General features: G+C 49.8%; 1 protein-coding gene across 1 annotated transcript; it reads right to left on the bottom strand.

Annotated features, from left to right (window-relative positions):
- Positions 1-44: 44 nt before the first annotated feature.
- CAPN1 (calpain 1) lies at positions 45-24,894 on the bottom strand. The gene is made up of 22 exons (XM_074231101.1): positions 24,788-24,894; positions 23,136-23,403; positions 22,858-22,927; positions 22,419-22,537; positions 16,518-16,651; positions 16,259-16,427; positions 12,886-12,969; positions 12,573-12,658; positions 10,778-10,852; positions 10,012-10,172; positions 8,694-8,872; positions 7,769-7,780; positions 5,747-5,958; positions 5,529-5,568; positions 4,483-4,548; positions 4,333-4,390; positions 3,473-3,537; positions 2,918-2,986; positions 2,548-2,626; positions 1,774-1,890; positions 1,432-1,490; positions 45-955 (listed from the first exon to the last, which is right to left on the bottom strand). The coding sequence occupies exons 2-22, from the start codon at positions 23,400-23,402 to the stop codon at positions 929-931; spliced, it is 2,148 nt and encodes a 715-aa protein (XP_074087202.1). The 5' UTR covers position 23,403; positions 24,788-24,894; the 3' UTR covers positions 45-928.
- Positions 24,895-25,633: the final 739 nt, after the last annotated feature.

Raw genomic sequence — 25,633 nt, forward strand, 5'->3', positions numbered from 1 at the left:
TTTTCTCACAGCCAACCACAACAGACTCTGGAGGGGAGGAAGGCTTAGTGGTTTTTCTGTTTTATTTGGGGTTCTTTTGGCATGAGAATGGTTGATTGGGTTCTACAAAAAAACAACCTCCACCTTCACCCTAGGCATCTCCCAGATGCACCCACAACCACATACCCAATCCCTAAAGAGACTCCCTCACAATCACCAAGTATAAAAAAAATAGCAGGAACAAAAAAAAGAGGTTAACCCTCCCAGGATATGTAGCCTTTAGGGAGATGGACAGCATCCAAGTGAGGAAGGGACAGGAAGTCGCCCCAAGTGGGGCTCTTTGGCTTTCTCAATGTGAAGGTCCTGATGGTTTCCTGGAACCCAGCAAAGGGGTTCCTCAAAGGGCCAGACCAAGAGGGGACTAGGCAAAGGGAACTGGTACGAAGAGTGTAAGATCAGAAGGAAGGCCAGACTGGGGGCAGGCAAGTGTCCATCCACAGTGCAGGTCAGGGGTCCACTGGCCGGTGCCCTCAGAGGGGTTTCTTAGAGGCGATGGTAGAAGTCAGTCTCAATCCCAGGTGAGCATCGGGTGGGCAGGCCAGCAGGGAGGGCTGTCTAGGCAGTGGCCTCTGGCAGGGGAAGTCCCAGCTTGCCCTGGGACCCCTGTCCCAAGGTTGGCACAGGATCAAGCAGCATTCCATGCTGAAGTATTGAGCAGGCTTCATCCCCACCTTCTGGAGGGCCTACCCTGTCTGTGTCTTAGACACAAGTGAGGGAGGCATGCTCCTATCTAGTGCAGGATATCCGTGGCAGCTCAAAGGGGAAGGAAGCAGAAGGAAGGGCAGCTTCCCATCTCTCCTGAAAAGGCACTTGAAGCTGGAGTCATATGGCAGGCAGAAGAGGAGGCTGGGGTCAGTGCAGAGAGAGGTGGAAGCCTGCCCCCTCTGCTTCACGCAAACATGGTCAGCTGTAACCACTGGAAGAGGGGAGGGAGAGAAACTCAGAGCAGAGAAAAGAACCTGGAACTTGAAGAGGGGGGAGTCATTCTCCAACTGTCCCACCCTCTCAATCTCTGGCCATTCTGCCTGTCAACCCAGGGCAGGCCTGCTCCTAGGACTCTAGTGTCCTGGCTCCCAGTTCTCCCTTTCATGTCAGCACTGATGCCCTGATCCCTCTAGTGCCTGGAGCCAAACACTTTCCATCTCCCACAAACCCTAATCAATTACCCAGCCCCAGGGGTGGCTAGGTGGTGCAGTGGATAAAGCACCGGCCCTGGAGTCAGGAGGACCTGGGTTCAAATCCAGTCTCAGACATTTAATAATGACCTAGCTGTGTGGCCTTGGGCAAACCACTTAACCCTGTTTGCCTTGCAAAAAAAAAAAACAAACCTAAAAAAAAAAAATTACCCAGCCCCACACAAAGAGGGAGAGGAAGAGAAAAATAGGCTGTTACCCTAAATAAGTCAAAATTCACAACTCCATCACCACTTGTATCCAGGCTCTGGAAAAATCCTGTGGGAAAAGTACAAGGAAAAGAAGATGAGTCAGGTAAGCAAAAGCCAGAGGGCATTCCCTACTGGCCAGAGATGATCCGAGTCCCTTTCCCCAACAAACAAAAGACCACACAAACACAGATTATGTTTCTGTATACACATGCCCATGTCTCCCTTTGTTGTATGGTGGAGGTGAGGGGGCTTCCAGAAGAGACCGGGGCAGTCAGACACAAGGACAAAGGCAGGGGGCAAATTTTCCCCAGAGCCATCAGGGAAGGGAAGGAGGGAAGAGCAGAACTCACGGAACATGGTCTCCAGCCGCACCAAACAGCACACAAAGTTGTCAAAGTTCACAGCCAGGTCCTCCTCCGAATAGCGAGTGATGATCAGTTCATGCAGTTTCTTGTTTAACTTGTAACCTGAATGGGGAAGAGAAACACAAAAATCAGTGGTGGGGGCCAGGCTGGGGGGCTCGTTTGCACCCATCCCTAATGCAATTTGTTCAAACTGGTCATTAATGCCTCACTACCCTTCACTTCCTCACTTTCTGATAGATCACTCCTCTCTAGCACCCACTTTCCCTGATAGCTCTTCCCTCTCACAGGCAACCCCTAAGAGAAGCCATCTACACTTCCCTGTCTCCACCTATGCTCCTCCCACTCCTTTGTCCAGGATGACCAATGGTTTCTTAATTGATAGATCTAATTCATTCTTCTTGAGAACTTTCTCTGCCTATCTTTTGAAACATGTTGTCTCCTGGGTCTTCTACCCACCAAAAGGACCTTGACCAGAAATCATTAACTCAGTAAGGGATCCCTGAAAAGACCCAGGGAGGAGATGAAGGAACTGAGGCAACATAGTGAAGTTTCAGGGCTTTGTTCCAATACCCTTGCTTCTAAACTGTATCACTTTGGGAAAGCTGCCTCCCCTCTGTGGGTCTCAGTTTCCTTCTCTTGCTGGACCTGAAGGTCTGTGAGGAACAGTTGATCAGATGCTGAGTGTGACCAGCACCAACAGGGTAATCCCCACAACTGTGGTGGTTCCCTCCCCAAACCCCAAGCAGATCAGGGTTTCACCTGCTGCCTCAAGAGCCAGACGCATCTCATAGGAGCTCATACTGCCCGACTTGTCTAAGTCATACTTTCGGAAGACAGCCTGTGGAAGAGGGACAGACAGACAGGGGCTAAGAGAAAGGAATAGATCCATCCTCTCCTCTGCCCCTGGGAGCCTCTAGGACCATGGGCCAGCAGGCAAGTGAAGAGCTGGGGATGCAATAGAAAGAAGAAAACCGCCTCCCCTGGTCTGGATACTTTGATTTCAGCACTGGGGGAGACTCAAGTGTAGGGAAATAGAGCAGGGCACTGCCAAGCACCCAGACTGGCAGCCCAGAGCCCCACCACCCCAGACACTGAGGAGAAAGGAGAGCAAGAACACTCATTTCCTCACCAGGTAATTTCTGATTCGATTCCAGAGGATGTTAAACTCCACCAGCCCCAGCTTCCCATTGCCATCCCGCTGGGTCAGAGTTAAGAGAAAAACTAAATGGGTGGCTGGGGAAATCCCCAGAGCAGGGAAGAGATGGGTGAGAAGGGTTTGCAGGACCAAAGGGACTTTAGAGATCACCCAAGTCACGCACCCAGTTTTAAAGATGAGAAAACCAAGTGAAAACAGAAAACCAAGAAATCCCCCCAAAAAACAAGTGACTTGCCCAAGGTCACATAGAGTTAATAGCAAAGACAGGATTTGAACCCAGGTCCTCTGATTCTTCCTACACTGACTCTCACATGTGAGAAAAAGGTGAAAAGGAGATAGTGGGAACGTGGGTTTGTAAAAAATGACCCCTTGAACTGAACTCCTTTCTTGGCCCATTCCATCAAGATGCCCAGAACGCCCTTCCCCAATGCCCTGCCCATTACTCCCTGCTACTGTCAAGGTCCTGAGGCTGGTCACCCAGTCCCCTCATCCAGAGTGAAATTTTGCTGGCCCAACTCCAAAGGATACATCCATAAGATTCACCATGCTTCGGCATGACTCTTTGCTGAAGCCATTAGTCCTGAGGTCTTTATCTGTAGAGGGGGAAGGGACAGAGGTGACTGAGACTGGGGAGAAGGGGCAAGACAAGAAGCCAGGGGGAAACAAGGCTAGAGGATCATTTCCTCAATGATGGGAGTTACCATACTGCAATTCTAATTGGGGATTTAAAGCATCTAACCATCCCCTCATTCATTCATTCATTCATTCATTCTCAAGCATAAAGTCCCTAGTAAATGAAAGGCATAGAGGATTCAAAGATAAAAAGGAACCAGAGCCTACCCTCCAGGAGCTTCATTGGGGCAGATCCAAGACACACTCAGCTAAGTCAGCACTAAGAAGTATTGGTGGGAGGGAGAGGACAGCAGAAGGCAGGGCCAGCCTGGCTGTCTTTTCTGTGTCTGGATCCCCAGGCTTAGCCCAGAGGAAGCGACTCAACTGTCATCAAATCATTTTATCAAAGAGGAGACAGAGGGGAAGAGACCTGTCCTAAAGTAAGGAAGTCTCAGACCAGGTCTTTGGATTCCAAAGCCAGGCCTTGCTCTGTGAACCTTTCTTTGTATGACTAAAAAAATCATACATCAGCAACAAGGTCCCAGGGGCAGCTAAGTGGACTTAGGAGGACCTGTGTTCAAATCTGACCTCAGACACTTGACACTTGCTATGTGATTCTGGGCAAGTCACTTAAACCCAACTGCCTCCCAAACAAACAAACAGGGTCCTTCACTGTACACTCAGAGACACATCTGTCCTGGCAGTTGCCCGAAGCCCTGGTTCTGGGGCGGGGGGGGAATTGGGGGTTGGACCCTGGATTCCTCAGGAACACTCACGTTTGCTAATGATCCTGTTCAGGATTGTCTGTAGTTCCTTGACACTGATCTCCATGTCCTGGTGAGAAAGGAGTCCAGAGGAGGGTTTCAGTGTGCCTTAGGGGAGCTGGGTCCCTCTACCCCCTCCATCTCTTGCAAAGCCCCACTCACCTCCCCAGCCAGTTGTTTAAAAAGAGCCTTGAAGCTGTCATCAATCTCTTCTTCAGAAAGCACTTTCTGTGGAGAATGAGGGTTGACGAAGGCATGGTTAACTCCCAGAGTCCTTTATCACCCAGCCTGTGCCCATCCTGAGCCAAGGCAGATCTTCCCTAGAAACTGAACTAGGGAGGTGCTGGGGTGAGGAAATGAGAATGGTCTACATAACTCCAAACTGGAGTGGGACCCTAAAGCTCCACTTATCATCAAGATGAAGGAAACTGAAGCCAAGAAATAGGAAAAGGCTGGCCTAGAGGCCCCCAACATAGTGGCAAAGCCAGAATTGGAACTAAGCTACAATTCCATAGCACAGTGCTGCCTAATGGAGAGGAGACAAGGGGACGGAGGGAGACAGAGGAAAGGGAGAGGAGGGAAGGGAGGAGGAGAGAAAGAAGTGCAAAGAGGAGGGAGAAAAGGGGGGAAGAGAAGGGAAGAGAGAGGAGCAGGGAGAGAAGAGGGGAGAGGAGGGAGAAAGGGGGGAAGACAAGGGTAGGGAGAGAAAGAGAGAGACAAAGGGAGAGAGGGAGGGATAGAAGGGGGAGAAAATGGAAGGGAGAGAAAGGGGAGAGCAGAGGAGGGAGAGAAGAAGAAAGACAGGGGGAGGGAGAGGAAGAGGGAGAAGAGGAGACAAGGGAAGAGAGGGAGACAAGGAAAGGGAGAAAAGGGGAGAGAGAAGAGAAAGGAGGAGGAAGAGAAGGGAAGGGAGAGAAGGGGAGAGAGGGAAAATGGGGGAGGAACAAAGGGGGGGGAGAAAAGGAGACAGATGGGACAGCTAGGTGGTGTAGTGGATAAAGCACCGGCCTTGGAGTCAGGAGTACCTGGGTTCAAATCCGGTCTCAGACACTTAATAATTGCCTAGCTGTGTGGCCTTGGGCAAGCCATTTAACCCCATTTGCCTTGCCAAAAAAAAAAAACTTAAAAAAAAAAAAAGGAGACAGAAGGGAAGGGAGAAAAGGGGAAGAAGAGAAAGGACTTCCAACCACCAGTCCAACTCTGCCTACCTCATCTGGGAGGTTAGCCTCAATCTTGTCATCCAGTTCCCTGCAGAAAGACAGACAGACAACACAGATTGACCAATGAGAAGGGCATGGGAGACCCCCAGAAGCCCAGGGAGCTAAGGCAGTGGAGGAGAAACTGAGGCCACTGAGCAGGGGCAGGCCCAGCTGGAGAGCTTGGGGCTGAGCTGGGGCAGGGCCCTCTCTCTCCCTCTCTCACTCACTCAGTCCCAGCCTTCTTCTCTGAGAAGAAACGGAGCACAAAGTCACCCTCCTTGTTGGGCTCGAAGGTGGAAGGCACCACGACATACTCTCCAGGGGGCAGGCAGAGGCGCGAGCTGACCTCTCGCAGGTTGACGAACTGCTCGGAGCGGGCCCGTGATGAGTGGGACAGGAAGAATTCCCGCTTCAGGTGCACAGCAGACTGGCCCACCAGCTGCCAAGGGAAGAAATGTGGCGTGGGGCCTTCACGACTTCACTTAAAGTGCCCCTCCTAGGGCCAGGCCTGAACCTCAGCCCCCAGGGTTACCACCTGCCCTGTGACGTGACCAAAACCAGGACCAGGACCTGGACCAGGACCAAGACCCTCTCTGTAAAGAGGGCACAATAACTGCTATCCTGCTTACCTATAGAGATAGCAGGGTCTAGGAGGGACAGAGCACCAGCAGGAGGATAGGGGTTCAATCCCACCAGATGCTGACCCCGTGATCCATAGCAAGTCAGTTCCCCTCTAGCCCTCAACACGTTTCTAAGACTATACATTACAGAGCAGGTTACCTCCCTGGGAGATCCTACACTAAATAAACCAGTCCTGGCCCCAAAAAGGGACTTGAGAAGGCATATTTAAATAGAAGGCTTCCAAAGATCATCTTTGTGACCTTAGGGAAGTCACCTTCCCTCCTGAGCCTCAGCTGCCTCCTCTGCCAAGTGAGAAGGTTGTACTCTCTGGTCTCAGAGGTAGGCCCCTGCCAACTCTGGATCTCAAAATCTGCACTGACCAATCAGGAGGCACAAAGGTGCCTGTGAGCTCTCAAAGGCAGAGAGCTAACCCTGGACAAGCTTCAAGTCTGGGCTCTGTCATGGGGAGCTGGCCTCACAATAGAGGACCAGCCAAGGCAGGATGGATGGTGTGACCACAGCAATACACAAAGACCATTACTAAGTCATGGGAGGCTGCCATGTATCAGTGAAGGGCAGGGTCCACACCCACAAAACTGGGGATTCAGCTTTGTGCAGGCAGTTCTATTGGGATCATTTTCCCCAGGTAATAGAGCTTAAGAGACCTGTCCAATGTCAGAGGCAGGATTCTTCACCCTATCCAAGGAATTATTCACAGAGTGTTGTATAAAGGGTCCTGGTCTTGGGAGTTCAGGTCCAGCCTCTCACATTTCCCAGCTGGGTGGCCCTGGTAAAGATATTTCCCAATCTGAGCCTCAATTTCCCCTCTTCTATAAAATGAGGGAAATAATGCCACAATCTCCCTCCCATATTTATTCTGGGAAAAGTGCTTTGTCAGCCTTCAGGTGCTCCACAAATAGGCAGCTCAGTGACACAGTACAGATGGAGCCAGGAGGAGTCAAATCCAAACATGTCTCCAATACTTTTTAGCTGTCTGAGTAGGAACAAAGCAATCTCTTTTTCAGGCTCAGTTTCCCTAGCCATTATGAGAATGATGCCAGTCATTCAAGTCATTCAAGGATCAATGAGTCAGCACATACAGAATGTGCCACAATATTAATAATAACGGGGTGGGCTATTAACAATAGTATTCCTAGCTGCTCATTTATGGGGAATGTCACTTTATACATGCTCTCTCTCATTTGATCCTAATCATTTGGTTATCATGATGTGCAGAACACTTCTGAGTATTCATCAAGGCAGTATGGTCCAGGAGCTGCTGTGGGGTCAGCCTCTGAGGCAGAAGACTTGACCCAAGGCCAGCCCCCCCACCCCCACATCCAGACAGCATGACCCTGGGTAAATCATTTCACCACAGTGTCTGTGGCCATCCTTACTAAGACCCTCAGTTTGGGATCTGCACTGATGGAGAGCTTTCTCCTGAGCAGCTCTTTACACCAGGGAAATAGAGAATCTGGCCAGAAACTAATTATGCCAGAGGAGCAGCAGAGGCTGGCAGCCGGCCCCCATTCTGCGATTGGTCCATGCCCTTGTGGTCTCTCCCCAGCCCATCTGCAGCTCTGGCCTCAGGGTCACAGTTGGCTCTCCAGGCAGGCAGGGTCACTTACCTCATCAGGAACCTGTAAGACAAAGAAAGAGTGGCCAGTGAGACCAGGGTCTGGAGCTTCAAGGAAGGGGGAAGGGAAGGTGGGAAGATACCTGGGTTCTGAGAAAAGAGAAAGCATCTTAGGGAGGGAGAAGGAGAGTGGGATGACTTCCACAGGTCCCACAACTCCTAAGCCAGGTCATCTTCCCAGAGGGCTAAGGGCCCAACCTAGAAGGAAGGAGGAGGAATCCTTCCATTCATAAATGAGAAAGCCACCCCTTTGCAACCAAAGTTCCATAGGGTTCTAAGATTCACCTGCCCACCCAGGCCTGCTCTCCCCAGGAACCCAGACACTGCCTCAGTGACCTCCCACTCAGATTTGGCATCCTGGGATGAAAGTACTGCCACAGAGTTGGGGGGATGGGAGTCAGATACTCTCTTAAACCCAAGCGTGAGACAAACATGAAGGGCAAATGGGCCTTGAACTAGGCATGTCTGCCCCGCAGGGTAGAGGGATGGTCATGTTGGCACCTAACAAGGGGAGCAGTAGGAGAGCCAAAGCTGCCCAGTCCAGGGAGAGAACGAGGAGAGCAGGGGGAACCCCAAGACAGGAAGCCAGTGCAGATCTCAAGCAGACCAGGGAGTCACGGAAGGGGACAATGGGAGTGGGGTTCTTATCCTAGCTCTGTCCCTAATGTCCTTGAACAAGGGCTCCCTTTAGAGTCTCAGCTTCCTCCCCCATGGGGCCTAGACTTGCCCTACTCAAATCCCCTTCCTAGGGGATCTCTAGGGGATTCCGAGTTCTCCCTAGGACGTGGACTCCATAAAACCCACATGCTAATGGCATGTCCAGGGATCGGCCTGCACAAGAAGGCAGGCAGCCAAGTTAAAACCAGCCCAGGAAGGGAGGCAAGAGTGCCCCAGAAAAACCGTACCCTACCACTTACTTCATAGACTGCGAAGCCGATGGTCTCCATGTCACGGCCGAAACGACGTTCTCTGCGCCGATGTTTCTGCATGAGTGCCAACAGGAAGCTGCAGCCTGCTTCACGGCCATGGCGGTCGTCTTGGCTGTCATCCACCTCCTCCAGTTTGATCTTAAACTGGGGGTTCACCCAGAAGGTAGCTATGAGAATAGGACTGGAATCAGGGGGACCATGGATCCAAACACCACAAATGCTCTCTCCTCTTTTTGTAACTCTTCCCCCCATCTCCTCTGAACCCCAAGGAACAATGAAAAAGTCAACTAACCTCTGCAGACCTCAGTTTCCCCCTTTGTAAAATGAGGAAGCTGGACTTCATGGCCTTTGAGGTTCTATTCACTCTCTCAGATCCTGTAATCCTATGATTCCCTAACTCTGTCCATGGTTTGTGCCACAGACTATTAATAATATATAATGCCAACACAATCAGTAAGGAAGGTCCCCAGCCACTGGCCATTCCCTGGGGCCAACATTGCATGGATGAGAGTCTTCCAGGATGAGCAGGCATGGGCAAGCTACCGCCACCTGTTCCGGTTACTGGCTCCTACCTCCAGTCTCACCCCACCTCAGTCCATCCTCCACTCAGTTGCCAAAGTGATCCACCTAATGCACACATCAGGACCCCCCCCCCACTCAAGAAACAGTGGCGCCCCCATTACCTCCAGGATCAAATCTAAAAGTCTATTTGGCATTCAGAGCCCTTTCCAACCTGGTCCCTGTTTTCTTACAAGGAAAAAAGGAAGGAATTAAAGAAGGAAAGAAGGGAAGGAGGGAGGATGGGAAGGAAGGAAAGAAGAGAGGGAGAAAGGAAGGATAGAAGTAAGGAAATAAGGAAAGGAGAGAGGGAGGATGGGGAAAGAGGGGAAAGAGAAAGGATGACATTGGTAGTTGAAGCTGTACAAAAGAGGGTACCCAAGTGTTTCAAGGTCTGTCATCAGGAGGAAGGACTAGACTTTTGTTCCACTCCCACACAGGACAGAAGGAGCTAAGAGGAAACAGGTTCATGGGTAGTAAAAGTTGCCACCCAATGGGGGCGCCACAGTGGTAGCCCAGGTTCAGGGATCCTCTTCCACCAACAGGGTTATAGGCAGATGAGAGCTGGACAAGGAACTAGGATCCCTCTCTGCCCTGACAGAACTGAGACTTAGATTCAGGCCTTTAGACTCCAAGTCTAGGATTCTTCCTGGGTTCTCTTTCCCAATCTCTGGCTCTGACCTATATCTGTGCCTCCCCACTCCCCTCTCCCAGAAGCGTCCCTGTGCATGTTGGGGCCAGGGCTGACCTGGGTAGTTCCTGCAGCCACCTGCCGTGCTCCCACGCCGCCAGGTACCATCATACAGTGTTGTGTTCCATTTGCGGAAGCGATGGGACTTGAGGGTATCTGGTGTCAGGTTGCAGATCTCCAGGCGGGTGAACTCACGGAGAAAGTCTTGGAAAGACATCCTGGGGGACCAGGAGATATGAATCAGGGTCCCAGGGAATGCCCCAGAGGGCCTACCCATAGTGTGGCAGAAAGAGTGGGGGTCTGGGTTCAGATCCTAGCTAAGCTACTCACTGGTCCCATGGCTAACACAGTTCCTTGCCTTGCCAGAGAACCTCAGTTTCCCCTCTCTTTAAATTCTAGGATTGGCCTAGATCAGGCCTTTCCAACCAGGAACCTAAATTTTTAAAAAATATTTCAACATTAATGGTTTTTTTCTGATCTATGGGTTTTATTCTTAAGCATTTCAAAATATGATTCTGGGAAGGAGTCCATCCATAGGCTTTCCAAACTGCCCAAGGAGTCCATAACTGAAAAAGTTTAAGAATTCCTAGACTGAATCATCTAAATGCTACATTAAGAGGACCCTCCCAGTTAGTACATTCGATGATCTAAGGCTCCTCCTATCTCTAACACCCCGTTTTCTATGTTCTAAGTAAGATTTCTCTTGGATCTGATATTTTATGAATTCCTGTCTTCCCATAATGCTTTGCTTACTTGAGGTCCTGTGGGAAGGGGTCTTCTGAGACCCATACTCAGGAGCTCCCCCTCTTCCCATTCTACTCACCAGAACTCCCCATCCTCCATGTTGACTTGGAGCTGCTGCCTCTCAGAGGGGTCCACCAGGTTCCACTCAGAGGACCTAAAAGAAGGTCCCAGGCAGAGGGTCAGAAAGGTACCCACAGCCTGCCCGCTCTGGCCCTTGAGGAACCTTTCTTTCAGGAATCCTACTATCTCCTGGCTTAAGGGCCGGTGGGGCACCAGGACATACTGCCCCTAAAATTCCAGTCCCTGCTCTCTGACCAGGCAAAGAAAGGGCTCACAGTCCCAAGAGGGATCTAGGGTTGCAGGGTTGGGAGGTTAAGGGAAAGTAGAGAGAGGAGAGAGAGAGAGAGAGAGGCAGGTATCTAGGTGGCCAAGTGCATAGTGGTGGGCCTAAAGTCAGGAAGACCCAAGTTCAAATCCAGCCTCAGACACTCACTAGCTGTGTGATCCTGGTCATGCCAGGTCACTTAATTTTGTCTTTTGGTTGGCAAACCACTCCAGTGTCCTCACCAAAATACCCCAAATGAAGCCACAGAGAGCCAGACATGATAAGAAAGAAGCAACATTGAGAAAAATATGGATGAAAAGGGGTCTTGATAGTATACATCAAGAATCAGAGATCTCCCCTCCTCTCTTTCTCTCCCCCACCACCTCCTGTGGGAATCTCAGGCTCCATGCCTCAGGAGATGGTCTTTGAAAGCTGCTGGGACCAAAAGGAGTTCTCCTCCGCTGACCAACCTGGTGAGCAGCCAAGCCAGTCCTCAAGGAAAGGCCACCAAGCAGCCTCCTATTCCTGGGCAAGGGCTCCATAGCCTTTAACAAAGCACACACCACTTAGGTGTGATTATCCCCCATTTGTCAGGGTCATCATTCAATCGTGTCCAATCCTCCATGACCCCATTTGGGACTTTTCTTGCCAGAGATACTGGGGTGGTTGGCCATTGCCTTCTCCAACTCATTTTACAGCTAAGGAAACTGAGGCCAACAGGGTAAAGTAGCTTGCCCAGGGTCAACCAGCTAAAAAGGATGTGAAGTTGGCTTTGAACTCAGGAAGGGAAGCCTTCCTAACCAGGCTCTCCCATCCCCCATTTAGAGATAAGGAAATCGAGGCTCAGAGACAAAAAGTGAGCCAGTCACATGACTCCCAAGCCAGGCTGCGAGTAGGGGCTGATGGTAGAACACCAGCCCAGGTACTTTTACTGCTCTAAGTGCTGTCCGAAGGAGCCAGTGCTAGGTAAGCCTTCTGGCATCCTCCAATTCAGTCTTACTGCAACAAGTCTGGGTGTCAGACACGGGGCTGGACAAGGAGAGAAAACAAAGTTCTACTGGACACTGTGGGAGGGAGCACTGCCCTTCTCAGGCCTCTCAGAGGAGCCCTGGGCCAGAGTGGGCTCCTCCACTGACCACATGATAGGGTAGAGTCAGTGGCTCAGATGAACCAAGCATGGAACCACTTTGTTATATTATTAATAGCCTGAAAAGGCAAGTGGTTCCACAGGAAGTCCTCTTCCTCTGTTCTTTGGATATGACAATGTTTGGGTATTTCTACTTGCTGGGCTCAGAACAACATAAACAAAAACCTATACGTCTTGTTCCCCTTTAAACTAGGAGCTCTCAGTAGGCAGGACCAGGTCTCAGCTAGATCTAAGATCTCTTTCTATCCTCAGCTCAACACTACAGCAAAGTAGGTGATTAACAAATAAGAATGAATGAGGACAAGAGCATCTCCACGAAGGATCATCTCTGGGTAAGGATGGGCCATCTGGACCCCGGGACACTGGATCAGGTAAGTATGGGGCCCAAGAGTCAATGCCTACCTGTCACTCCATTGCCCCGTCCACTCCACCTCACCCCATGGGTTCCGCATTCGAATTAAGTTCACCTTCTGGCCCCGATAGTGCACCTATAACGCAGAGCCCCAATCATCATGGCCCCTGCCTCCCCTAATAAGTTTTCCTTCCCCCTGCCACCAACCACCATCCTTCCCACTAAGCAGACAAGATACACAGACCCCAAAGGAGTGGGCCAGGCAACCTCCATTAGGAAGAACTGGGAACCTGCTCCCAGAACCCTAGTCTGAGAATGTGAGTCCCACCCACTCACCCAGCCCCTCCTCAGGCTTGGTTCTACCTGCTTGGCCCCAGTCACAGAGTAGGCATGGCCCTTCACCAGCTTCTTGAAGGTGACTGCTTCCATGTCAAATACACTGGAGATCTAGGTAGGGCAAAGAAATAATACTTCTCTCAAATGTTGCCAGATCCCACCACCATTCCCATCAGCTCAGGGACAGGCTGGGAAGAAAAGAAGGGAGGCCAAGAGCTAAACTAGATAGGTCTCTACAGGCTCGCCCAGCGAGGATAGTCTAGGAGCCCTGTGATTTCACTGAAAAAAATGCAATCTTCTGGGTAACTGTTGAGATTTGTTTTCACACACACATTCTCTCTCTCTCTCTCTCTCTCTCTCTCTCTCTCTCTCTCTCTCTCTCTCCCTCCCTCAAAGCCTCAAAGAGATTGGAATACTATTCTAGATAAACAATATCAGATAAAAGCAGGGCCTGCTAAATTCTTTCTTTTGCTTTTACCGTTGCACTTAATATATGCTGTCTTCATTTTTCCTGCCAAGGACAATGATGGCTGAATTGGAAAGGACAAAACAGAACTGGCCAATGGGAATTTGTGACCCAGAATTCCAACCCAAGATGAAGCACATCCCTGAGCCTTAATTCCTGAGTCATGGCTGATAGGTGAACGAGGACACAGCACAGGGCACTATCAAAGGATTATGAAGAGACAAATGTCCCCATTTACAAAAAAGAGGAAATGAAGACAATCTGTCAAGTTTACAGTGCAAATAAATGACAGACCAGTGCACCTGATGGTAATTTTCTAGTAAAATTGCCAGTCTCATTACTCAGACATTTTGGAAAGGAGGCCATGCACAAGATAAGTAGTCAAAAGATATGAAGAAACAGTTTCCAAATGAAAAATGACCCAAAACTATGAGAAGCACAGAAACAATTCCATGAGCATTCTCCAGATCATGAGCAATAAGACAAATTCACATTAAAACAACTCCCTGACTATACCTCTCATGCAGCAAATTGGAAAGGAAGCCAGATAATAGGGAGGGGCTTATTAGGAAGATGGACACATGGGTGCCCTGGTGGTTGGGCTATGCATGAGTATAAATATTCTGGCTATATAGGTAGAAAGGTCCAAGAAAAGTGACTGAACTTGAGATCTAAAGAGTAGGCAGCAAAGGAAGTCAAAGGCCTAGAGAAACAAAGGTCCATTAGAGTCTGGAATATTTGCATCAGATTCAACCAGAAATAAAGGGAATGCTTACCTTTAAAAACAGACAAACAAAAAATAACTATTGTTTAGGAATGTGTGGAACATTACTGACTAGAAAGAAATAAAGGATGTTTAAGAGCAAAAACAGAGAAGCTTGCAGGAAAAGAAGAAAAGCTAAGCTCCCAACAGATACTATTCTAAGGGTAATCATTAATGATTCTATGTTGAGTTCCTAGAGGGCATCTCCAGAGGAGGACCCAGGGCCTTGGGTGTGACCCAAGGACAATTAAGATTTCTAGATGGGGGCGGCTAGGTGGTGCAGTGTAGTCAGGAATATCTGAGTTCAAATCCGGCCTCAGACACTTAATAATGACCTAGCTGTTTGGCCTTGGGCAAGCCACTTAACCTCATTGCCTTGCAAAAAAAAAAACAACTAAAAAAAAGATTTCTAGATGAAGGCACAGGTGACTCCTTTACATTTGCAAAGGTCACAAAACTGGGAGGGCCAGTTAACACACTAGGTGACACATGTGATCCAAAATTATTTTGACAGTCTAGAAAATCTGGTCTAAGAGCAGAAAATAACATTAAAAGGAAGAAATGTAAAGTCCAAAAAGAGGTTCAAAAAATCAGGTTCAGAAAGAGCAGATAGAAAGTGGGGGTGGGGAAAGGGATCTGAAGGGTCTGCTGGACCATCAGGTACTGCCAAAGAAGGCCAATGGAGTGGCCATAAAGCTTTGGAGGAAAAGACTGGAGTTCTCCAATGGAGGCCCCAGAGGTATACCTCCCCAAAAGTCTATAACCACTTGCCACCCACAGCAAAGATAGCAAGGAGTCACATTCCAGGGCGAGTTGGCCTAGATGGTCACCTCTGAAAGTCCATGACTCTTGTGCTGAATCGGGCAGAGAGGTAGTTGGAAAGAAGGGAAGATTTAAAGGCAGCAGACCAGGATTAAAGGTCTAATTCTTCCACTTCCTGCCTATGACCTTGAACAAATCCCTTCTCTGAGTGTAATTGTCCTTCTCTGCAAAAGGTTGGTTGGACTCTGCAAGGAGCTGGACTAGTTAATGCCCAAGATCCCTCATAACCTCAAATCTATAAGGCTAAGAGATGGGATGAAAAAGGGATGATTAGCCCTAGCCCTGGAAGAGGTGATACTGTTAGGCTAGAATTTGGAGGTTAGCATAGAGTTGGCTCTCATCTTTGCAAAAACTGGGTATGCTTTCCTGGATGCATGGTCAAGCTGTGAAATCCTTTGCCCCCTACCTTTTTTCATCCTTTTTTACAAAGAATGGCTTTCTTGGGAGGTGATGGGGCTGGGGGGGGGGGTATACTTGGCAATGGGGTAAAAACAAAAGATATAAATTTTAAGTTTTTCAAAAGTGGGGAATATGCCCCAAGGAGTTCAGAGAGAAAGGAAATTTAAGGAAAACAAAAAGAGGTGGCTTGTTTAAGGTTTATTGGAGAAATGAGAAGGAGCCAATGTATACAAATATTTCTAGCCCCTCTCTTTGAGGTAGTCAAGAACGGGCACCAAGTGGGGAGAGGGGAGTGCCCATCAGTTGGGTTTAACAAGTCATGATAAAAGAACTTAATGGAATAAGATTGTGCTATAAGCAATGATTAAATGGACCACTTCAGAGAGGACTTGTTCAAACCAAGGGGGAGTAATTTGTACAGTATAGAGTCAAATATCTTAGGAAAATTTAAGAACTCTCATCTGAGCAATGACGAATCATGATTCCAGAGGTCCAATGACAGAGCCAGCTACCTTCCTCTTGACAAAGAGGTGAGGGACCAGGGTTCAGAATGAGAGGCTCACTCCTGAATATGGACAGCATGGGAATGTGTGCTTTGTGCATTTGTTACAAATGTTTTGTTTTTCCTTTTTATAATGGGGAGGTGGAGAAAGAAAATAAATGCTTGAAAAATAAAACACGGGGGGCAGCTAGGTGGCACCGTGGATAGAGCACCAGCCCTGGAATCAGGAGGACCTGAGTTCAAATCCAGCTTCAGATACTTAATAATGACCTAGCTGTGTGGCCTTGGGCAAGCCACTTGACCCCATTGCCTTAAGTAAAAAAGAAAAGAAAAGAAAAAGAAAACACAACAGAAAAAAATTAGTGGAACTGGAAGGAGCAAGGATCCAGAAGTAGGAAAAGTCAGAAAATGGCAGACAGACACTTCAGGACAGCCCTTGATAACTCACATCAATGGAGCAGCCCAGCAGGGACCCTCGTTCCAGGGCTTTCAGTATGATGTGATAGAGATCAGGAGGCGGCTTCTTGAGATCGAACCATTCAGTAACACCTCCAGTGAAGTCTTCAAAGCCCTCAGAGGTGCTACCCCCAGCAAGGGCTTCATAACTACCATTCACCCTGGAGGGGCAAGATGGAGAGGTCACTGGTACCCATGGTACCTGGGGAGGAGGGGTCCAGCTTGGGTCAGGGAGAGCCCCCTGGACTTACTTGGCATAGGCTTTCTCAAGCAGAGCGCTCCAGAATTCATTGCCTTGGGCTGAGTGCACAAAGACCAGTTTCCCATCCTTGGTAGGCAGCAGGTCATCCACGACAACATCAACCCATTCCCCAAACTGCCACAGCTGTGGGAGAGAAGGGATGGTGAAGTGGGGGAGGGAAGCTGTACTTCCCATCCCATTGTGTAGCCCTGAGTTCCCAAGGGGTCACAAGTCCTAAGGATGGACATTGGTACTGAGTGATCACACATTCACCCTGGCAATTTTCCCATGATCCTCCTGTCCTCTTTGGATGGGACCACCCCCAGAATTCTTCCTCAGGAGATGGCATGGGATTTATCAAGGTCACCTGTGGTTCTACTGGAGTTGCTGTGAATTCTATTAACAGCCATATCTTGCTCATTTGTTCTTTCTCTTCCTCCCCCCCCCCATGGAGACCACCACCCACCTTAAATCCCTCATCACTATGTGTTGTCTGTTATGAATTGGCCTCTCCCCCTCAAATCTATATGGTTCAGCAGACTTGGGGGGAGCACCTACTATGTGCATGGCCTGACGAAGATGTGAAGACTCCTCTACCTTCTATGGCTCATTATTTGGCAAGTCTCCCAGTTTTTTTTTTTTTTACCTTTTTTTTTTTTAGGTTTTTTTGCAAGGCAAATGGGGTTAAGTGGCTTGCCCAAGGCCACACAGCTAGGTCATTATTAAGTGTCTGAGACCGGATTTGAACCCAGGTACTCCTGACTCCAGGGCTGGTGCTTTATCCACTGCACCACCTAGCCACCCGAGTCTCCCAGTTTTGACTCCATCTCCACCCTCCACCTTCACACAGCCACTTCCTAGGTGATGGGCCACTCCAGCCTCTCAACCTCATACCTAGACTACCACAATCACCTCCTAATAGAGCTCTCTGCCCACTACCACCTGATCTTCTGCACTCTGATAGGGATCTTCCTAAAGCACAGATTGGACATCACTTTTCTGTTCAATAAACTCTTTTGCTGGGGTTCAATCATTTTTCAATCATGCCCAAGGGGTGACCCCATTTGGGGTTTTCTTAGCAGACACTGAAGTGGTTTGTCACTTCCCTCTCCAGTTCATTTTATAGATGAAGAAATTAAGATCAGTATGATTCAGTGACTTGCCCAGGGTCACCCAGCTAACAAGTGTCTGAAACTGGATTTGAACTCAGGTCCTCCTGACTCCAGACCCATTGCTCTTCACTATGGTGCCACCTAGTTGCCCGCCTTCCTTTGACACTTGTAGCTCTCCACAATGCTTCCCAACCTTTTTAATCAGGCCTCCAGATAAACACCTCAGTGTCTCTGCACAGGCTGTTCCTCTCCGAATCTCTAGTTTCATTTCCAAGGCCAGTTCAAATGCCACCTCCTTCGGGAAAACTTTCCTAATCTCCTCAGCTGCAGGCACTTCCCCTCCCACCCCCCAAAATATTACCTTTATTTACCATATACTATCCACATTCATCTTTGTATGTCATTTGCCCATTAGTACAAATAATACCAATACACCCAGGTAACCAGGCGGTGCAGTAGATAGAGTGCTGGGTCTGCAGGCAGAAAGACTTGAGTTCAAATCCACTTCCTAACTGAGTGAACCTAAAAGGTCAAGCTGCAAAGGAGTGGGAATTGCACACTAAATCAGCTAGAACTGAGCATGATTAAGGAGAGCAAAGGGAAATCAGCCTGGAAAGACTGGTTGGAGCCAGACTACAGCTTCTGCAATAGCAGGGCTAGGAGTTTCCTTAGAAACAAGAGGGAAGCTAACAGGATTGCCATCCTCATGCTGTAAGAAATGACAACAAGCTGACAAAATCAGAGAAGTTTGGAAAGATTTACTTGATCTGATCCAAAGGGACAAGGAAATTACCTAAAAGAAGACTCCTATAGCAGAAAGGAAAGAACAGAGATCAAAAGGAAAATTGTGAAATTACCAAGAACTAGCTAGAGTCTCCCCACCTCCACTGCTCTGTAGCCCAGGAGGGCAAGTATGGCATCTATTGCCAGATTTCTAACAATATATAGGTCAGTTTTCTTGGGGGGGTTTCATTTCTTCTTTTAAAAATGCTGTTCATTATATAGGAAGGCTCTTCGGAAAGAGAAGGGATATGGGAGAAATTTTGCTAAGGTAAAAAAAGACATGAATAAAAGCTGTTTGGGGGATTGTTGTTTTTCTAAAAGATGTATTTGGCCTCAGGGTAGATGTAGTGACTCCCAGAGAGAGGAGTGAGAATGCAATTAAGAGTCATTTTGTGGACGTGCCCAAATGAAGACTGTTCTGTCTGACGATTCCTGGAAGTTCTCATGCCTTCGAAAATAGATTTTTGTTCATTAAAAAATGTCTAATAAAGATTTTTTTTTAAGGTTTTTGCAAGGCAAATGGGGGTTAAGTGACTTGCCCAAGGCCACACAGCTAGGTAATTAAGTGTCTGAGATGGGATTTGAACCCAGGTACTCCTGACTGCAAGGCTGGCGCTTTATCCACTACGCCACCTAGCCACCCCGAATAAAGCATTTTTAAAGAAAGATGATAGCCTAGAGAGGGAGACCAATTGGCAGATTATTGCAGTAGACCAGGTGAAAGGTAGTGAGGATCCTGATCTACAACCTCCCCTAGGGGAAGGAGACCAGTTAGAGTCAATAAAACCTGGCAAAAGATTAGATCTAGAGTTTCCAGATCTTTCCAACCTATATGACTGGAAGGATGATGACCCCCTCAACAACAGAGAAGTTTAGAGGAGAGATAGGCTGTCCCTGTCCCATTGAATATAATCCCATGACTTGCCGAGGGTAAAGACAGTTCAAGTTTAGACATCTGAGTTTGAGGTGCCCCTGGGCTAGACATCCAGGTGCAAATGTCCATCAGACCCTTGGCAGTCCCAGACTGGGCTGTAGAGAGAAGACAGAATTGGGGAATTACTTACATAGATCACTGAACTCAATGAGCAGGAGGGGAAGGTGCCACAAAGATGAGTTTTCTTATTTTATGAGAGGGGACTGGACTCAGTGGTTAGACCTTTCCAGCACTAGACCTAAGATAAGTATCCCAGTTTTATAGATAAAGAACCTGAGGCTCAGATTTCACTAGTGAGCGCCTAAAGTCACAGAGCTGGTGAGTTTCACAGTCAGAACTTGAATCCAAGGCTTATGACTTTGAGATCAGTACAGAAAGGGTATTCAGAGCCACAGGAAATGAGGAGATTTATTAAGGTGTGGACTTCAGCTTCTTGGCACAAAATAAGCCCTGCCCTAGGCAATGCCCTCCACCTGGTCCAGGCCCTAGGGATGAATCACCTGAGAAACAGCTTGGGGTGGTTTCCCTGCAACACACCCCAGTAAGGGAAGTGCCTCAAGGGTCTAATATCCTCATTCTACAGAGGAAAAAAAATGGGCTAAGGAAGAAGGGAACTGACTTATCTAAGATCACAAAACCAATGCTAAGGTTTCCCATCCCCAGTCTACTACGTCGGGAGCCGGCTTTGTTAGGGTGAGTAGCCCTGAAGTTTTGGGCCATGATAATGGGGAGGCCATATTCTAGGTCCTGCTAGCTAGCCATTGATTCTAGCAATGGGGCTGCGAGGAACAAAAGAAATGTCAAGACACAACGAATAGTCAAGAAAGGGTTAAGGTAGAAAGGGGAGTGACCCAGAGCCCACCTCACTTTAATATGGAATCAATGACAAAAGTAGAGAGCAGGCTCCTCAGATTTGCAAATGACTCGATGTCGAAGGACTAGCAAGGACACCCCCCCACACACACTGCCCAATTCATCACCCATCTCTCTTTGAGAGAGCCTTAAGAACTGCAAATGGTACAATGAATGTGAAGAAAAGCAAATATAGATTTCACCAAAAACAAAGTCAGCAAATTATCAGCCAAGCAGCTTGGCAAGATGCTAGAGCGTATTACTGAAGGGATGCCTCATGTACATTTAGAAAAGGAAGCAGTGACTTCAGTCATCTTTTTTCTTTTTTAGACTGACAAATCAGGAGAAAACTACAGAGTCAGCAAAATCCCAGACTTTTCCTGCTGATGGAAAGATTCCAGCAATAGGGCAAAGAGGAACAGAAGAAATGACAAGCTACAGAGTAGCCAAGAAAAGTTTAAGCTACAAAAGGGAGTGGAAACTGGTTGGGAACTGGGCCCTCCCTCTTTTACCATTTTATCTATGATAAAAAATGAAAAGAGCAGGTTTATCAGATTTGCAAATAATCCAAAGCAGAGAAGAATGGTAACCCTAGGCCAGAGTCTAGGTCAGGGCCAAATCAAGGAAGAAGTGTGATAAGGCAAGCAAGAAAGGTACAGTAAGAGAAACCTAAGATCCAGGACTACTGCACTATCTTCTGACCTCCTGGGGTTCCAGGAGGAGTCTTACACTTTGTTCTGAGTAACATATTTTAGGAAGGTTACTGAGAGACTTGAGAGTTCTCAAGAGGCCATCCAGGATGGGGAAGGCCAGGACTTGAATCACCAGAAGGAAGTGGGAACATCTAGTCTAGAGAAGAGACCTTGAGGTGTGTGTGTGGGGTGAGGGCATGAAAGCTAGTTTGAAGTAGTATTTGGAGGAGTGTCCCTTGTATGCTGCTCAGCCTGAGACCAGAAAGAGTAGTTTGGGGGACGGTTAGGAAAAATCTCCTAACAATTGGAACCATCCAAAGGGGGAATAGACTACTTTAGGCTGAGGCCGGAGGACCATGGATAAGACGTGATGAGGGCAGCCAGGGGGTAAAATGGATCAAGTGTCCAACCTAGAGGCAGGAAGATTCTTCTTCCTGAGTTCAAATCCAACCTCAGACACTTAATACCTGAGTGACCCTGGACAAATCACTTCACCCTCTGCCTCAGTTTCTTCATCTGTAAAATGACCTGGAGAAGGAAATGGCAAATCCCTCCAATAGCTCTGCCAAGAAAGAAGCTGGCCAATGAGATCTAGCAAAGATTTCTATTAGAGGAGTGAAAAGTCATTGGGATGGGCAGTGACATGAGATCAGTAAAAGACCAAGAAGATATGGGAACTATTATCCTATATTGCCCTTGATGGTCCAGTGAAATCCTCTGCCCACAGTGGCCATCCTTGTCTTGTGGTTGTGATCGGGGGCTTGGATCTTATTCTCCTCTCAGACGATGAACACCATGAGGACAAGGCCCCAGAGACCAGAGCAGTGGTCTGCACAAGATAGGAGCATCCTCAGAGTTCCTATTCACAATGTCTCTCCTTGAATTTCTCACCTTGCCCTCAAATGGAGGTCACCTCTGCACTTCTGAAGGTAGGCTTGTATTCAAGTTATTAGGGTCTCTTTTATCTCCCCTACTAGACTGAGGCATTGGGGACAGGTTAGGAGGCTCAGTGGATGGAGTGCCAGGCCTGGAGTCAGGATAGCTCAAGTTCAAATCCGGCCTCAGACACTTACTAGCCAAGTGACCTGGGCAAGTCACTTCTCCCTGTTTGCCCCAGTTTCCTCAACTGTAAAATGAGCCATAAGGGGTGGCTAGGTGGCGTAGTGGATAAAGCACCAACCTTGGAGTCAGGAGTACCTGGGTTCAAATCTGACCTCAGACACTTAATTAGCTAGTTGTGTGGCCTTGGGCAAGTCACTTAACCCCATTTGCTTTGCAAAAAAAAAACCTTAAAAAAAAATGAGCCATAGGAAAAAATGTCAGCCCACTCCAGGATCTTTGCACCTCTAATGGGGTTGCAAAATGTTAGACAGCACTGAAAAAATGGAAACAACAATACCGGATTGTGATCCCTACTGGGAAGATAGAGACTGTCTTATCTAAACTTGGCCTCTCTCCACCCTGGGTAACCCTCCCCCCCCCCCAGCTCTATATTTTTGGCTTCCGAGCCTACACCCACCCTCTCAAGCCAGCCTCACCTGGAAATGAAAGATGCCAGCATAGCCATGCTGGAAGCTCTGCCCGTGAGGCACCACCCGGTGCAAGATGGTATCGTTCAAGGTGATGGAGGCGATAGCCGCCAGCAGCCAGCAATCCCCTGCAATGAGCACCAGTCATCAGAGAGCTCTGGTGGGAACAGCTCACCCACCACCAACTCGCTTCCAAACAAGCAGGGGAGAGAGCAAACAAGGCTAGGCAGTGCCCATTATGTCCCTAAACCAGAGAAAGCCACAGATTTCCTGGACTGGTTTCCCTCCCAGCAGCCCCACAGTTTACGGAAAAGACTCAGGAATCCAGGTAAACCAGCTTTGTTGATGATAATCAGAGCTTGTCCTTACTTGCAAGAGGGAGGGCCCAGATATGGGGGGGGCAGGAAGGAGGGAGAATGAAGGAGAACAGGAGCAGTTCCAGTCTTACCTAGGGCTCCCTGACAAATGTCTGTTCGGGTAGCCCCATCCACGATAAACTGAGGGTTTGACAAAAGTTCCTACAATGTGGACACGGAGAACGATGACATCTTGGATTCCTTGTAACGTTACCCTTTCCCCAAGAGGATCCAGAAGCTCTGTGCCCCAGTCCCCTCACCTCTACTTTGCTCCCCAACCCAGACTCTTTCCCTGGGTCCAGATCTCCTGCCAGTCCCCCTCGAGGCCTCCCTCTAGGGTCCAGGGGACCTGCCCCAGGGCCCCACTTACCGTGGGCCTTTTCCATTTAATGCCATAGGTTTTGGAGGAGTTAGGCCCCAATTCTTTGAAGCCCAGGGAATAGGAATTGGCCGGGAAGGTGTCGTCCTGGAAGAGGACCCCATTCTGCAAGCACTTGGCCCGTAGCTGCTCATAATTCTGGCCCAGGTACTTAATGGCATTCTCATGGCATCCCAGACCTAAGTCCTTGGCCCGCTGCTTCTGGACTTGGGCAGACACCCCTGTACAATACACAGGGGTGATAATCTCTTCTGTCATCCTAGGGAGACAAGGGAGGGACGAGAGTATAGACTTCCTCCCTCCTTGGGACCCCGGACTTCTACCCCTACTCCCCTCTCCAAATCCTGACCCCCCCCCACTAGGACCCCTGCCTAGAGTCTCCCACTCCCAGTCTCTCTGCTGTCTTCTCAGAGCCCCCCAACACACCTTCTCTTCCATCATCACGATGTTCCACTCAGATCAACCAAAACTCAAGTCTCCTTCCCCAGCACTAATCCCTCCTCAGAACGCAGGCCCTAAGCCCCAGGTCATCTCTCTAGCCCCATCTTCAAGGTCTACAAGGCCTTGTTTTCAGAACCCTGCCAGTCTGGTCCCTCAAACCCTGCCCCCCTTACATATCCCCCAACTCAGGACATCCAGGTTCTTACGCCAGCCCAGGGGACCTGCTCTCCTGTCACCCCAAACCCAGCAGAGATTTAAAGAGGGCATCTAGTCCAAGTCTCATTTTTTTTTTTGGTTTCGTGTTTGTTGTTTGTTTTTGCAAGGCCATGGGGTTACGTGACTTGCCCAAGGTCACACAGCTAAGTATTAAGTGTCTGAAGCTGAATTTGAACTCAGGTCCTCCTGACTCCACCTAGGTGCCCCCAAAGCCTCCTATTTTTTAACAACAGAATGTGGGTCTTCTTAATCCAAATTCAGAGCTCCTCTGTGTTCTCCTGCCCACTCCCTGCTTGGCACCAGCCTCCCTCATACCACCCCAGACCCCCATCTTCACCAAGCCCAACTTTGTGAGCAGAATCCTGGGGTCCTAAGCCCCATCCTCCAGACACCCCTCCAGCTGGGCTCCCAGCATTCCTTAGCCACCTCTCCAGGCCCATGCCCCAAACAGTCAAGCCCTCCCAGAGAGCCTGGAGCTCCTCTCCCTCAGCCACCCCAACTATGTCCCTTCCGGAAAGGGGCTTGGGGGCGGGGATGGGGAGAAGGTCGCCCCGGGAATCGCCCTATCTTCCTGCCCATCATTCTCTGAAGCCCAGGGTCCCACCCCACCTCAGGCCCCCTCTTTTACCCAGCTGCCTCCTGGGCGCCTAGTTTTACAGCCAGAAAAGAGCAGCCGGGAGGATAAACAAATGGAGGCCCAGGGGCCCCAGGGGCCCCAGGGGAGAATCCGAACACAGACCCTCGGACTCCCGTCTCCGTGCACGTACCCCTGCCCTTCTCCCAGAGCCTGAAGCTGGGGTGCAGAGCTGGGCAAGCCTGGGGTCGGGGGCTGGGGGAGGATCCGGCCCCGGCACCCGAGGAGCCCGGCTGCCCAGCCACACCCAAGCTCCTCTCTCTGAGGGACCCCCAAGGGGGAGCCCTAACTGGCTGCTCCGCAGCCATAGCGGGGGGCGGGGGGGCTCGGGGGGCCCCGGGGGGCCCCTTACCTGGGCTGGGGCGTCCGTCGCGCCGTCGGGCTGTCCTCCCGGGCCACTGCGGGGGGCCCTGCCTGGCACTGTGCTGGGGCCCGAGCAGGAAGAGGCTGGGGCCCGCCCCGAGCCCCGGGCCTGCCCGCTCCCCTCCCTCCGCCTCTCCCCTGCCTCCGCCTCCTCCCGGCCTCCCCGGCCCGGACTCCCCAGCCCGGACTCCCCGGCCCTTATCTCTGCCGCCAGTCTCCCGCAGCAGCCTGGGGGGCTGGAGAGGGACAGCCCTGGCACCGGGGCTGAAGGGCACTGCCAGTTGGCTGGGGGCGGGGAGGGGTGCGGTATTTTTAACCGGGAGGCAGCTCGGGTGACAGGGCTGGGCAGGCACCGCCCCGCTGCGGCAGCCCCCCCCCAGCCCAGGAGAGGGCTCCCCACCCTGCATTCCCTCGGGCTGGGGGGGCAGAGGGGGAGGAGCGGCGGAGCCTCCACCCCCGGACCAGCCGCTCCACCCCCACCCCCTTGGCCATCCCGGAGAGCGTGGGGGGCTGCTTCCTCGGACCTCGCCCCCGGGAGCGCCCAGGGATTCTGCGAGTGGCCCCTCCCTGGGCCTCAATTTCCCCATCTGTAAAATGCAACATTGGGCTGGGGGGCTCTGGCGACCCCGCCCTAGACTTGTAGAGGGTCTACTCGGTCCGATCAAAAACTAAAGTCTACACGCCCAGGGCCTCCTGTTCACCCATAGCACTTTGACCTGGAGCCCGGAAGGCCCGAGGTCAAACTTGACTCTCAGAAACTCTCCGGCTGGGTGACCCTGGCCAAATCAATTTACCCCACTTATCTCAGTTTCCTCATCTGGCAAATGAACTGCAG

Source organism: Macrotis lagotis, chromosome 3 (genome assembly GCF_037893015.1).
Source record: "Macrotis lagotis isolate mMagLag1 chromosome 3, bilby.v1.9.chrom.fasta, whole genome shotgun sequence".
NCBI classification, from domain to species: Eukaryota; Metazoa; Chordata; class Mammalia; order Peramelemorphia; family Peramelidae; genus Macrotis; species Macrotis lagotis.

Coding starts and splice junctions, on each gene's coding strand:
- CAPN1 (XM_074231101.1), bottom strand. CDS start 23,402: ATGACAGAAGAGATTATCACCCCTGTGTATTGTACAGGGGTGTCTGCC. Junction 10,853..12,572: donor ACGGGGCAATGGAGTGACAG/GTAGGCATTGAC, acceptor ACCTTCTTTTAG/GTCCTCTGAGTGGAACCTGG. Junction 4,391..4,482: donor TTAAACAACTGGCTGGGGAG/GTGAGTGGGGCT, acceptor CTTTCTCACCAG/GACATGGAGATCAGTGTCAA.